Source organism: Ranitomeya variabilis, chromosome 5 (genome assembly GCF_051348905.1).
Source record: "Ranitomeya variabilis isolate aRanVar5 chromosome 5, aRanVar5.hap1, whole genome shotgun sequence".
NCBI classification, from domain to species: Eukaryota; Metazoa; Chordata; class Amphibia; order Anura; family Dendrobatidae; genus Ranitomeya; species Ranitomeya variabilis.
In genome coordinates this window covers 642,990,187-643,004,749 of record NC_135236.1, presented here as the reverse complement: position 1 = coordinate 643,004,749, position 14,563 = coordinate 642,990,187, and the positions used below count along the sequence as shown (strand labels likewise).

At 42.0% G+C, this 14,563-nt stretch overlaps 1 protein-coding gene across 2 annotated transcripts in view; it reads left to right on the top strand.

Annotated features, from left to right (window-relative positions):
• The window catches only part of MGAT4B (alpha-1,3-mannosyl-glycoprotein 4-beta-N-acetylglucosaminyltransferase B), a 381,341-nt gene extending 377,577 nt beyond the window's left edge, over nt 1-3,764 (top strand). For both annotated transcript variants that reach the window (XM_077266297.1, XM_077266298.1), the window contains exon 15: nt 805-3,764. In XM_077266297.1, the coding sequence (XP_077122412.1) occupies nt 805-828 (24 nt within the window). In that variant the 3' untranslated portion in view covers nt 829-3,764. The remainder of the gene's footprint in view (nt 1-804) is intronic.
• Nucleotides 3,765-14,563: the final 10,799 nt, after the last annotated feature.

The window sequence follows — 14,563 nt, the reverse complement described above, 5'->3', positions numbered from 1 at the left end:
AATCATTTAAACCTCTGCTCCTTCTGGCATTCTTGGTATGTTGGGTGGCCCTATCATTGATTGACAGGTACCTCTATATGCATACTTATAAAAAGAAAGCTGTTGGTCACTGATAGGACCGCCCACTGGACCCCAAATCTCACAAAACTATATATCAATCTACTCAGCTTCCCCTGCTTTATTCCGAGGTTAATGCAGATTAGACTGCGTTTTCATGGTGACAGATTTCCTTTAAAATCATGTCTTTGTCATTAAATACACATACTCATATTTGTGCAAAATCGCCTTAAAATAACATCTTGGTATTTGCAAATGCACCCGGACTTGTCCATTGAGACGTCTTCACGTAGTCATGGCCCCCTGGGTGGATTAACATTCCCCGCATTGCTCCCATCTTCTCCTCCATGTCGAAGCGTGAGCAGTAAAGGGAATATCAGTCAGTCCGGGGGCCATCACTGTAGCCACTAAGCCTGGACCAGTTTTGGTGAGTAAATGCATTGCCGGATTAATCCAAGTACATTTTGATACTTATGATATGTGTATGTAACCATACATGCTACAACTAATTTCCCACTTTTAATAAACACTAATGAAACCAGAATTGTATACTAAATAAAACCTAATCCTTTAGTTTTTAAATACACACCTGGCACATTGGTGCCCCATGGATGTATTCTTGCTATTTTACATCAAAACATATTGGAGGCAATTCCTTATGATGCAAACAATGTTCTTGTCTACTAGATTAATGTTATTATCTGTTCTAATGTGTCACATGATTCTATTATTCATTCCTCCAAACAGATATTTATTAAAAAAGTGGACTGATCAACGGACCAAGTTGTCAAACAATCGGGCTCCGTGAAGGTTTTGTGCTGCTCTGCCCTCATTCCTCCCCTGTGGTTCTGCGCTCATGGAAGCACTGCTCAAGATCAGTCTTGGACAGAAGCAGATACATTTTCTAAATTACCCCACAAGTGCAACTGGAGAAGAACCAGGACTCCCAGATTGCTCCGCTGCTCATGGGGAGGACCCTGTGTTCAGCCAGGCCACTCGCCACCACGGATGGTGATGAGAGACCAAATGAAGCCTTTGCCGGTGGCCCATATTTGCCCGGTCTTTGAGGGCGGATTTTCTAAAACAGTCGTCCTCCATGGAAAGCACAATATTCGTAAACGATGGACACCAAAGCATTGCTTTCTGCATTGGATGTACGTGTCGATGTGTTCTCATGTGCCGATGGATTGAGAAGGGGATATATACACTTACTACATAACGCCTCATTTCTCCATTACCAACTCCTCTGGGGGTGTCTGGCTCCTGCCTCTCGGGCTCTGTAAGAGTTGGATTAGTTAAGGGTTTTTTTCTTTTATGTAACCTTGGACTCTTTTTTATTTCTCTATTAATTTAGAGATCTATTGCCATGACAAGTAAATCAAACACGAGAGTTTTCTGACAGGCTTCCAGGGCTTGTATCTTTCACCTGCGGGTCACATCATCAACTTTTAAAGGTGTTGCATAGCATTAGAAAAACATGGCTGGTTTCTTCCAAAAAACAGTGCCACCGCTGTCAACAGGTGGATTGCGGTATTGCAGCCGAGATGCTATACAAGATAAAACCAGTGGACGGTGGTGCAGGTTCTAAAGCAGCCAAGTTTCTGTACAACCCTTTTAATTGTTTTTTTGGATGTGCACTATGGAATTGGGCGATCAATAAGTGTTTGCTATATTATCTCTAGATCCAAAAAGGAAGGCCTTACTTAGAAAGTAGCCAAAAATATACAACCCCTAAAGACCCCAAAGTTTTCAAAAATAACATTTACTGCTCCAATGGATCTGAAATGAGAAATGAAGGAACTAATTAATTAATGAACCATCTTCTGTCAGTTTGTGTCTACAGCTCCTAAGCAGATTTAGGCATCACCATGATAACAGACAATGAAGAAACCCTTTGTATTAAGACCCTGCAGTTTTCTCTTTCATGTGTACCCTACTTTACAGAGTAAATGCATGTTGGTAAGAAATACTGTAGGGATGAACAAAAGACTACATAGGGTTTAGTCTAGGCTAGGGTCTGCATGGGAGCTGTATACAAACCAGGAAATGATGGTGCTTGTTTTCCATGTTAGATGCATTATTGCAATAAAGAAAAAATAGGTTGCAAATGAGGTCATAGCCTTTAAAAGGTGCAAATGAGGTCATAGCCTTTCAAAGGGCGTCTGTTGTTGAACAAGAATGCTTCCTGGCTCTCCATATGCTGGGGAGGGTGCTCTCGGAGCGTTGCACCGCTTGCCTTCACTAAGTCCAGTCCGATGCTGTGAGCTGAGGCCACTTTGCCTTTGCAGCATCGGAAGAGAGCAGTGGTATTGCTGCCGGCTGAACCAATGATCTAGCCAGCTTTAGTGCATTGTTTACAAGCTCTATATCAAAGTGCTTGTAAACGCTGCATTTCTTGCCAAGGAAATCAACCACCAGTGATGGACTGCAGAAGTAGCTGGTAACACAATAGAGCAGTAGACAATGAGCAGTAAACACTAAAATGAAAAAAGAAATCCTAATAAATAATAAGTTATTGAGAATGAAAAGGATTTTAAAGGGAATCCGTCAGCAGGTTTTTGCTATGTATTCTGAAGACAGAAGAAGATGGAGGCTGAAACACAGAATTCAGGGATGTGTCCCTTATCAAAGTGTGTGCTGTTGTATACTAACTGTGAAGAATTTATCACTAAGAGATTAACATGGACTACACTAGTCTGGCAACGCCCACTCATGTGATAAGCAGCTCACTGTCTATGGACTTTGCACACAGAGAGCCTGGTGTGGGCGGGGTTAGCTTCCTCAGCTCTGCTGCATTTTTAATCTAAAAGCTCTGATTGTGTCAGAACGGCTGCACCCAGTAATCTACATAATACCCCATTGGATTCAGCTTCTCTCTGCCTACATTACGCTGCTCTCAGATGAGGTAGCAAATACCTGCTGATAGGTTCCCTTTAACAAATAAATTGTGAAGTTGCTTATTATTACAGGCACTTTACAGTTTTACCCAATGAACATGATGAGATAACCTCTGTAAGACAGTGGTCTCCAACCTACGGCTCTCCAGATATTGCAAAAAATACAGATCTTGGCATGTGATGAGAATTGTGGCCCTCAAGTTTACGCAAAACTACATGTTGTAGACCACCATGTTAAAGGAATCCAATAAATAATAATCTTTATTTTTATATAGCGCTAACATATTTCGCAGCGCTACAGTGTAGATTCCTGTACAAGTCCTGTACGCAGAATATATTAACCACTTGTTGTACATGGCATTACTCTTTCTAGAAGACCCAATGGTAAGTAGCCCAGAGTAGCCCTGCCATCTGATCCAATATTTCTCACTTTTTCTAGAAGAATGTTAACAAGCCAGAAGAAAGATTTTAATTTATTGCTTCCCATGAAGCCGTCACGGGCAAATATTTTATTTTGTTCCACAATTACTAGGACTGCAAAAATGAAGAATCTCTTCCTGCTCTTGAGTAAATATTTATGTATATTTTGATCTGTTAGTGGATTATTCAGGAATTGATTTTAATTTCTGAACCATTCAACTATTTTTCTTGGCTATTATTTATCAAAATTGCCATAAAGTCCCACCTCTTCTCTGTTATATACACTGGGATATGTTACAAAACAATTGTCGTCATTTGTATTTTTTATTGATTTCTTGAATACATCTCTTAAAAAAATTAAAATAAAATTGTGCACTGTTACTATCTGGATGAGCGAGGATTGTGTCACTTTTCTTGTTTGCAGTTGTCACCCCGTAATCTTTTAATTACTGGATGATGTTAACGAGGGTTATCTTATAAACGACATAGATGACATATTCCTAGGGTATGTCTGTCTGCTCATTGAGGGGTACGACTGATGTGACCTCTAAAGCTCTGTAGAGCAAAACAGCAGTGGCTGTAGCAAAGTGTGACGGTAATTTTGACTCCGCTCTGCTATTTTCTGAGGCTTAGTCAAGACTTCGAACAGTCCCGGTACAGCAGAACTTCACCGGAGCCTGGACTGGTGAGTATTAACACCTGGACGTCCATTAAACTTTACATTTTAGCCATTTACTAATCTAAAACCACCAATCTAGACCTTTGGGATTATTAAAGAGGACCTATTACTTCCTGAGAAACTTGATTAGGTAAACTATAACTTTTTCTCAAATATTTATAATTAGGAAAAGTTAAAAAATAAAAAAAAGATATCCGTGTCTGTGTGTTTCATACATGTGGTAATCGTGTGCCGCATCCGTATCACACGGACCAACGACTGAGAAAAGCTGGCACAGTTTGTGCTGTTCTCAGACGCCGGGTGCTGAAGAGAGCTTGCATCATTGTCCCCTGCTCAGGGGACAATGTTGAGAGTTGTAGTCAGTAGTGATGAGTGAGTGTACTCGTTACTCAGGTGATCTCCGAGTATTTGTAACTGCTCAGAAATTTAGTTTTCATCACCACAGCTGAATGATTTACAGCTACTAGCCAGGCTGATTACATGTGGGGATTCCCTAGCAACCAGGCAACCCCCACATGTACTCAGGCTGGCTAGCAGCCGTAAATCATGCAGCTGAGTCAACAAAAACTAAATCTCCGAACAGTCACAAATACTCGGAGACCACCCGAGCGTGCTTGGGAAAACTAGGATTGGGTGCATTATATGACCAGGCGACAAAACTTTTGTCTTGCCAAAATCTGACCATTCTGTGTCTATTAACTGATCAATATTTCTGCATTGATGCCAATTTATTTTCTTAACCTACACCACATTTTGGAGAGTTTCAGCTTTCAAAATAATAATTTATACAACCAGTGGATGAATTTAACGTCCGGTTATAAGCTTTTATTTATATAACATGGATAAGTGACATAACGTTGGTCAGGGAGTGTATATACAGTATGAGCCCCCTACATAGACTCCTATATACAGTATGAGACCCCCACATAGCCTCGTACGTACAACTTGTAAAGAGAAAAGTCCAGATAACCTACATTCAATTAAGTTTGTGGAATTAGTGTTGGGCGGTGCATAGAATGCTTTGCCAGCAGCAAGCCAGAGAAACAAAGTTGATATCCAGCATCACATCCATAGATAAAAATATTTTTTTCTTATCATGTTAAATTCCTATTCAAGGAAGGTAAGGTATGTAAAGGGGACCTTACGCGTTCTAACCAAATGGTTCTTAATCATAGTGCACCCCCACATAGCCATCATATATACAGTGTGAGCCCCACATAGCCTCCATATATACAGTATGAGCCGTCACTTAGCATCCTATATACCAAAAATATCCTAAATATCCCTTACAAAAGAAAAAAAAACACCTTCCTCCCGTTCAATACTCACCTTCCTCCCATTCCCCCGCGCTCTGCTCCTGTGTGCTGTGCACTGTCTATCAGCAGCAACGCAATAAAATTACATCATTGCAACTGGTGTCTCAAACGGATTGTTGGAGGATGAGGCCGCCTACTCCATCTTCCACCAATGTTTTCACTGGTGTGTGCATCCTGAGGATGTAGATAGCGGTGACAAGAGGTGGAGGCGGATGGACTGCGGGTGGGCGAAGCATGGTGGGCCGCTGTTTTGGTCCACGGGCCGGACTGGAACAGCCAGAGGGGAGGATGAGGCCTGCAGACTGCAGTTTGTCCAGGTCTGGTCCAGAGGATCTTAAATTACAATAAAACCTTGGTAAATGTGGTAATACAGCCCACGGCTTCATTTTCTCTAAAGCTTGTTGGAGCTGTATACACATAACGGGGATATTAGAAAACAACCCTGCAAACTCAATTTTTTTTTATTTTTAATTTAGGACACTTCAGAGAAATCTGTTTTATATAAAACTGGTTGTAAAGGTGGACATATCTCAAATAAGGGACAACGCTAATGATAGGGTGTGTATGGTGAACATTATGTTCACTCTTGTATTTGATGCAATCATTCCGCTTTATAAGTTAATGCAGGAAAATTAATTTTCCCCTGGAAACTCTTGATAAATTTATTAGCAGCCGCTAAATTGAAATGTCATACAGTCTTCAATATAAAAACTGTAAAGGTTAAAATCATTAATATAAAAAAGTCTGACTGCCAGATAAATTGTCATACTTGTCAGGTTCACATAAGGAAAACTTGTAAAGGTCACACACAAAGATAGAAAGGCATTGATCACGCTCATCAGGAAGCCTTGGATGAATTCACATTTGGAGAGTAGGATTGTGTGATGGATTTCATGTTCTGAATAAGCAAATGGTTTGTGTGTCGTCTTAGGTTTTTTTTTTGTTTGTTTGTTTTTTTATAGAGAAGCTTTCTTTTTGGGGTGATCTATCAGCGCTCCCCACAAACATCCTGTCCAGACTGATGAAATTATTTTTATTAAAAAAAAAAAATTTTTTCCCTTAGATCCTTTTTCGGGGATCTATCATTTTGATGAATCTGTTTTGATAATGATGGTAAGATATGTTGGCAGTTTGGATTACAATCGCCGGAGAATGTTGTATTTCCAATATTCGCCGAACGCCATTGGAGCCAATGTGAGTAGAGATGAACGAATATGTTTGGAAACGATCGTCAAACATAAATTCGGCAAATAGGGTGCCAATATGGCACGAATACAGCAAATTCGGATTCGGCGATCGTTTCCGCACATATTCGCTCATCTCTACTTCCAAGCAGAAAAAGGCAAGTGTGAATAGGAGAAAGCTAAGAGCCACTCTATGTAGCTGACAAATTAAATCTGCACTCAAACACTATAAATTGTAAACACAGAATACCGTATATGAAATTGGAGCTGCAGCACTGCTGTAGAAAACGTGTTAAAAATGAAGGTACTTGGCGCACAGATTGGCCAATTCGTGTGAACCCAACAGCCAGTGACAAGGCGTAACCCTTTGTTGGGATCCTAAGGTTAAAACAATGCCTCGCCCCGGCTAACGCTTACAATTGTGCCTTGTCGCTGGCTGTTGGGCTCACATAAATTGGCCAATCTGTGCGCCAAGAACCTTCCATTTTTAACATCTACAACAGTAACGCAAGTCCAACAATTTTGTGCGGCCCATTTTGGAGTTTTGTGTGAAATTATGTCCAGATTGCCTTTTTTTCTGTTTTTTTTGTGTTGTTCCAATACACACAAAGGAATTAAACATTTTTATAACAAAACATGTGTAATTGCAATAATTTTCTCATTTTCTGGAACAATTTCAAGCGTGCCAACTTTCGGCCATGATTGTATACAATGTTTAGATATATTATAGCGTTTCAGAGCGCAGTTTTAATTTGTTGGTAATATATACACTCACCGGCCACTTTATTAGGTACACCATGCTAGTAACGGGTTGGACCCCCTTTTGCCTTCCGAACTGCCTCAATTCTTCGTGGCATAGATTCAACAAGGTGCTGGAAGCATTCCTCAGAGATTTTGGTCCATATTGACATGATGGCATCACACAGTTGCCGCAGATTTGTCGGCTGCACATCCCAAAGATGCTCCATACAAGGCAGGATGGATCCATGCTTTCATGTTGTTTACGCCAAATTCTGACCCTACCATCCGAATGTCGCAGCAGAAATCGAGACTCATCAGACCAAGCAACGTTTTTCCAATCTTCTACTGTCCAATTTCGATGAGCTTGTACAAATTGTAGCCTCAGTTTCCTGTTCTTAGCTGAAAGGAGTGGTACCCGGTGTGGTCTTCTGCTGCTGTAGCCCATCTGCCTCAAAGTTCGACGCACTGTGCGTTCAGAGATGCTCTTAGGCCTACCTTGGTTGTAACGGGTGGCGATTTGAGTCACTGTTGCCTTTCTATCAGCTCGAACCAGTCTGCCCATTCTCCTCTGACCTCTGGCATCAACAAGGCATTTCCGCCCACAGAACTGCCGCTCACTGGATTTTTTTTCTTTTTCGGACCATTCTCTGTAAACCCTAGAGATGGTTGTGCGTGAAAATCCCAGTAGATCAGCAGTTTCTGAAATACTCAGACCAGCCCTTCTGGCACCAACAACCATGCCACGTTCAAAGGCACTCAAATCACCTTTCTTCCCCATACTGATGCTCGGTTTGAACTGCAGGAGATTGTCTTGACCATGTCTACATGCCTAAATGCACTGAGTTGCCGCCATGTGATTGGCTGATTAGAAATTAAGTGTTAACAAGAAGTTGGACAGGTGTACCTAATAAAGTGGCCGGTGAGTGTATGTTGAGTTGCGCTTATATTAGGAATCCTCATAAATCCATTAGAAATATACCAGTTATGCAAACAGAAAAAGGTAAAAAATAATATATACACTTTGGTTACGTGGCACAGAGAAAAAATATTGGGGCTAATGCCCAATATGAAACGTAAAGGGAATCGGTCACCAGGTTTGGCCGATATGAGTTACACCCACCACCATTCATGCCTGATACACAGCATTCTATAATGCTGCCCCAACCCGTAAGAGAAGAAAAAGACCTTTTATTATTCTCACCTACGGGGATGTCCGATCCAGGGGGTGTCACTGGTCTTGGTCTGGGGCCTCCCTTCTTCTTTCGATGCTGCCCTCTTTCTTGCTTCGTGCGGATGACGTGTCCCTATGTCATCCACACCGTCTCCCCGGCATCACGTTCCAGCGCAGGTGTACTGCTACGCCCTGACCAGGGCACAGGAAAGTACTGCAGTGCGCATGTGCTGGGCTCTTTGGCCTTCGCACTCCTGGTTGGTCCTTATTTTTTTTTATTTTTTTTTAGAAGGATTTATGTATTCATTAGTAGAAGAGTTAGATGGCCAAAGGCACGAGCTGTATAATTGTACAGACAGGCACAGAAGTGTGGCAACTGCAACAATTTTTAGAATTTAGTCTCTCTTCACCCCCTACAATGGGTTGGAAACAAAACCATCAAACCATGATTGAATTGTAGATAAATATTGATGACCTTTCTGCATCCATATGTTTGATCATTGGGGTCTGACATCCGACATCAGATCGGCTGTTCCCCGTTTACATCTGGACAGCGCTTCAGTCGGAACAGCACAGGTTCGGCCACTAGGACGAGGCCGTTTTCAGGTGCTACAGCTCAGCTCCTATTCACGTGAATAAAGGTGGCCAGTGTACAGAGCTGTGCTATCCTGGGTCACTACATGGATTACATCCGGCCGTCACTGCAAACAGTTGCTTGGTGGTGGTGATGGGTCATAAGTAATGATGAGCGAGTATACTTGTTGCTCGGGTGGTCTCCGAGTATTTGTAACTGCTCATAGATTTAGTTTTCATCGCCGCAGCTGGATGATTTACAGCTACTAGCCAGCTTGATTACATGTGGGGATTTCCTAGCAACCAGGCAACCCCCACATGTTACTCAGGCTGGGTAGTAGCTGTAAATCGTTCAGCTGAGGTGATGAAAACTAAATCTCCGAACACTAACAAATACTATGAGATCACTTGAGCGTGCTCCGGAAAACCTGAGCAACAAGTACACTCGCTCATCACTAGTCATAAGTACTTGCATCTACACTATGTTCCAAATTATTATGCAAATGATATTTTTCTTGGATTTTCCTAAATGGTCGGTCCAAATGACAGTCAGTCTAATAAAAGTCATCACCCTTTGGAGTATACATCGAATTTTATTGAAGAAACCTCCCAATGATAACAGTATAATCTCCAAAATGAATAAAACCTCAAAATGCACTGTTCCAAATTATTAGGCACAGTAGAATTTCTAGACATTTGATATGTTTTAAAGAACTGAAAATGCTCATTTGTGGAATTTGCAGCATTAGGAGGTCACATTCACTGAACAAAAAAAGCTATTTAACTCCAAAACCTCCTAATAGGCCAAGTTACTTGTTAACATAGGAACTCTTCTTTGATATCCCCTTCACAATTCTACACACATAAATACACACAAACTGCACATACAGTACATACCATCCTGTCTAGTTCCTCTGCAGTTAAATGACCTTTGGTGACATTGTGATCCCATGACCATGTTGTCACCAAAGGTCCTTAAGCAGTTTTAACCTCTGAACACAAATGCTGGAGGCCCCCAAGAGAGTAGGGGCCCTGGGCAATTGACCAGTTTTGCCCATGCCCCCCAAATGCCAGTCCTGACTAACTGGGGCTTATTTTTGGAGAAGGGTTTATCTTTGAAGCATACTCCAAAAATCCTGTAAATTTATACAAAGGGGATTAGTTTCGGGGTAGGTCTTATTTTTGTATTTTATGTACTAAAAACAGTGTATTAAATAGCCTCAAACATTGCTCAATATGGCATAGCCACTTACATCATGGAACTGTCGCAAAGTGCAGAACGTTTTGGGAACAAATGCAATGACCACTGTCCCCCATTGTGTGCATGGTTCCATAATACCAACCCATAGAGACTCCATGTGGCGTCTGGGTGCTTATCACAAACCTACTGTAATTTTTTCTTTTTGTCCTCATAAACCTTGTGTACTTGAGCTCTAAATTACAGATTAGGAGCATAATTCACTACTTTATCACCAAGAATTTGAAGCGTAGAACTGACAAGTAAAGCAATTTTTTTATTTCCTTTTTGCTAAAGTAAAGAAATCTCAGGTAATATGTAGTCAAAAATGTTTGAAATCATCTTTGTATTGATTTTTCCCCCCCATTATTTAGCAAAAAGAAAATCTAGAATCTTGCAATTGTCATACAGTCTACAAATACCAAACTCGTACTTTCTACAAAGATAACTTTTCAGCAGTCTCATTATCACCAGAGACAGGATTGTAATCAAATCTAGGTATACAGAAGAGAACACAGGATCCTCCATGCACAACTGAGTATCTCGTCTAATCAATGCTGCCTCTGATTCTGGAACAGTTTTTCTTTTTGTGCCCCTCAGCTCCAAAGTTATACCTCCCAGGAATAATGATGTAAATTTTCCCTTCAACCAATTGGACCACGGACCCTGAAGTGGATTTTACAATGTAAGCCTATGGAGAGACATAATGAGGCATAGAGCAAGGCGCATCATCTGAAGAGCAGTGACATCACTGAAAAGAGGAGCACGATGGCGCTGTGTCCTGGCGAAAGTGGCGGTACGTCAGTCTATTAATGCATTTACACACAAAAAAACAGTTGGCTGCACTCAAGGTGGTTTCTAGGGTTGAGCGAAACGGGTCGTTCATTTTCATAAGTCGCCGACTTTTGGCAAAGTCGGCGTCTCATGAAACCCGATCCGATCCCAGTGTGGGTCGGCCACGTGGAACGCGAACTTGGCGCCAAAGTCGCGTTTCGAATGACGCCTTCCCCGCCATTTTTTTTGAGCCAATTAATTGTGGGCAGCGTGATGACATAGGTTCCGGCTCCTGCGGCATCATAGTGCTATGTTACGTTTTCGGACGTAGTAATTTCCGGAGTCAAAAAATAACATATGCCTTGGGGGGGGGAGAGAGAGAGAGAGAGAGAATGAATTTCATTGACTTTACAGTAGAATCGGCCGATTCCATACGATCCGACATCCGAGAAGGTCGGGTTTCACAAAACCCACCTCGATCCTAAAAAAGCTAAGGTCGCTCAACCCTAGTGGTTTCATAGCATCCAATATTATAGGAGTCACGACAGATTTGGAAAAGGGGAATACGTTATTTATGGGCCGGATATACCAATGGTGCAACCTGTGTAGAAGCCCAAGAGGTAAGGGGACACACTTCTACCTCCAAAGCAGCGTCTGTCACAGGAACATGAAGAAGTGCACTAAGAAAAACTACGTATGTATATGCCTGGTATTATTTTAGTAGGGGCTACGTCCCCTATAAAAAAAACTTTATGCAGTGTAATCGTCATATTGGGGTGACAGACTCCCTTTCAGTAAGGTGAGAATTAATTTCACCCAACGAAGGAAGAATTGCTTGTGCATCGGGTGATTAACATCCAGTTTAGATAGATTGATAATCAGTTTCCCTTTATCGGATGCAGTTTCAAAGGGTTTGTCCGATCTAAAACTACAAATCTCCGTCACTAAGTGACTGCAGACTTGTGAATCCTCACATCACGCACTGCTGGCTGTGAGGATTCTTCAGAGTCAGCATCTGGAACGGTGGTCATGTGACTGCAAGTAAGTGATTTGCATAGTTGGGGCCACAATCCGACTACGCAAGTAAATTGAGCGTGGCCGGATCTATCAAGTCGGGTTGTGACCAGAAGTACTCATATCACATACTAGCTGTCACATGACCACCACTCCAGACGCTGACACCAGAGAATCCTCACTGCAAGCAGTGTGTGATGTGAGGATTCACAAGTCTGCAGTCGCTTATAGTGACTGCAGATTTGTAGTTTTAGACTTCTTAAAGGGGTAGTTTTAAGTTGGAAAGTTATCCATTCCTCGGATGGTCTCTTCCCCAGCATTTCCGAGAACTGGAGCAGAGGTCGATCATCCGCACTACCGCTCCATTCATTCTTAATGGGAGCACAGCGCTCTGCTGATCTTTGGTGTTTTCATTAGAATGAATGGAGCAGTAGTGCGGATGTCTCTGTTCCATTGAACTGGTGGTCTTCAAACCCCTGTTCCTTAGGTTCTGTTAGAATCGCTGCACTTGGACCCCCAATGATCGGAAAGTTATTCCTTATCCTGTGGATAGGGGAATGGCTTTACAACTTGAGATATCCGTTTTAACAACTATCTAAACTTTTGGGATATTTTTTATGTTTTATGTCTATTCTGAGCAATTCGATGGGCCACCCCGTTCTGAGACTCCCACCAGTCACTAAACAAAGACCTCCTAGAAAACCGCAGCTCAGGAGGATAGCATGCACACAGCGCAGAATGGATCCAATGAGTATATCATCATAGTCCTGTCTCCTGAGCTGTGCACTTCTAAGGGTATGTGTCCACGTTCAGGAAACGCTGCGTTTTTGACTCAGCGCTGAGCCGCAGTGTCAAAAACGCAGCGTCCAGATGTTACAGCATAGTGGAGGAGATTTAATGAAATTCCGACTCCACTGTGCGTTAAAAAACGCATGCGTTTTTGCCGCGAAAACGCACATGCGGTACGTTTTTTAAAAACGCAGCATGTTGCTACAATGAGCAAAACACGCAGGAACACCGCAGGTGACCTGTCAGTGACCTCAGGTGCAGTTTTGGTCAGGATTTTACCTGCATAAAATCCTGACCAAAGCCTGAAGCAATCCTGAACGTGGACACATACCCTTAGAGGTCTTTTGGCAATCTGTGGGAGTGTCAGGTCCCACCCCATGATGCCCCTTCTCCATACTGAGCCACCTTCAGACTCCCACCAGTCCACGGTCTGATGATGGCTGGTAACAGCAACTAATTAACGATGGCATACTGGGAGGTATAGATTAATGCAATACAATTCTATATGGGGCTGACCTGACTACAATTGATTGCTGTACTAAGCTGGGCAATGTATTCATGTACTGATGGAGGTTCTGGTGATGTATTACTTTACTGGCCGTATTTGTGATTATATATTACTGTGTTGACAGTGGTTCTGGTGATGTAGTCATGTAGATGTTAAATCTTAAAATTTATCAGACTTGATATAAAAACATTATAAGGTCAGTGTGCTGGCCTAATAATACAACTGTCTGAATGTCAGCCAGCTGAATAAGAATTTGTCTAAAGCCCCATTAAACAGACAGACAGCTTAAACAGCTGTTTGATAGTTCGGCCGGCAGCACTCTTGCCCGGCTCTCCCATATACAAGATTGCTCACTCTGCCGAGCATTCCTGTGTTCTCTATGAGAGTCGCCGTTATATCTCTCAGGCTGCAGCTCATCACTTAGAGAACAAAAGGATAACCAGTCCAAAATTGGACATGCTGGATTCTTATCTCCCCTGGCAATAATCAGACGGAGGCCCCCATACACATTGGACTGTCAGAAGAACCTATAGGTATTATCAGGTTTGGCTAAATTTAGTCTAATGTGTATGGGGGTCTTAACAAGTATCTAAAGACTATGGGCACTGTCAGGATATGTGAACACTTCTTTTCGACATTGGCGAATGCCTAGTTTTTTTTCAGACAGAAGACGCTTCAGGACACAGTCATCATTTTGTTCTGAATTAACGTATTTTTGTTGTTCTTAACAGACCCCTTTCCGCCAACATTTTTTGTTTATTTAAAAAAAAATAAATAAAGTAGTAAGCAGCTTCCCAACAGAAGCCGCCCATAATGGACTGGTCACTTCATGTCTTCGGAAACCTGAAATGGCTAAAAAAAAAACCTCAAAGGACTGAACATAAACAATGCAAGACGACTCGCTGTTCATATGTTCAGTGTTTTTGGCCTATATTTAGTACTTTTTCAGGCGGGTTACAAAGCGGATCTACCTAAAAAAGAAGCTGTGTGCACATACCCTTAGTCTGACCGATCAGTAGTGGGGCGTACCACTTAAAGTGCCTAGGGCAGCATGAATGCCAAACACAGCCCTGGATCCAGCAGAAATAAAGATGCAAAGTTTCTGGTTAAAAACCTGTGCTTTACTGTAGGCACGGACATTTGTTGAGTGACCAGCGTCACAGTAGAAAAGGCAAATAACCAGACAGAAGTTCTGTGGTATAC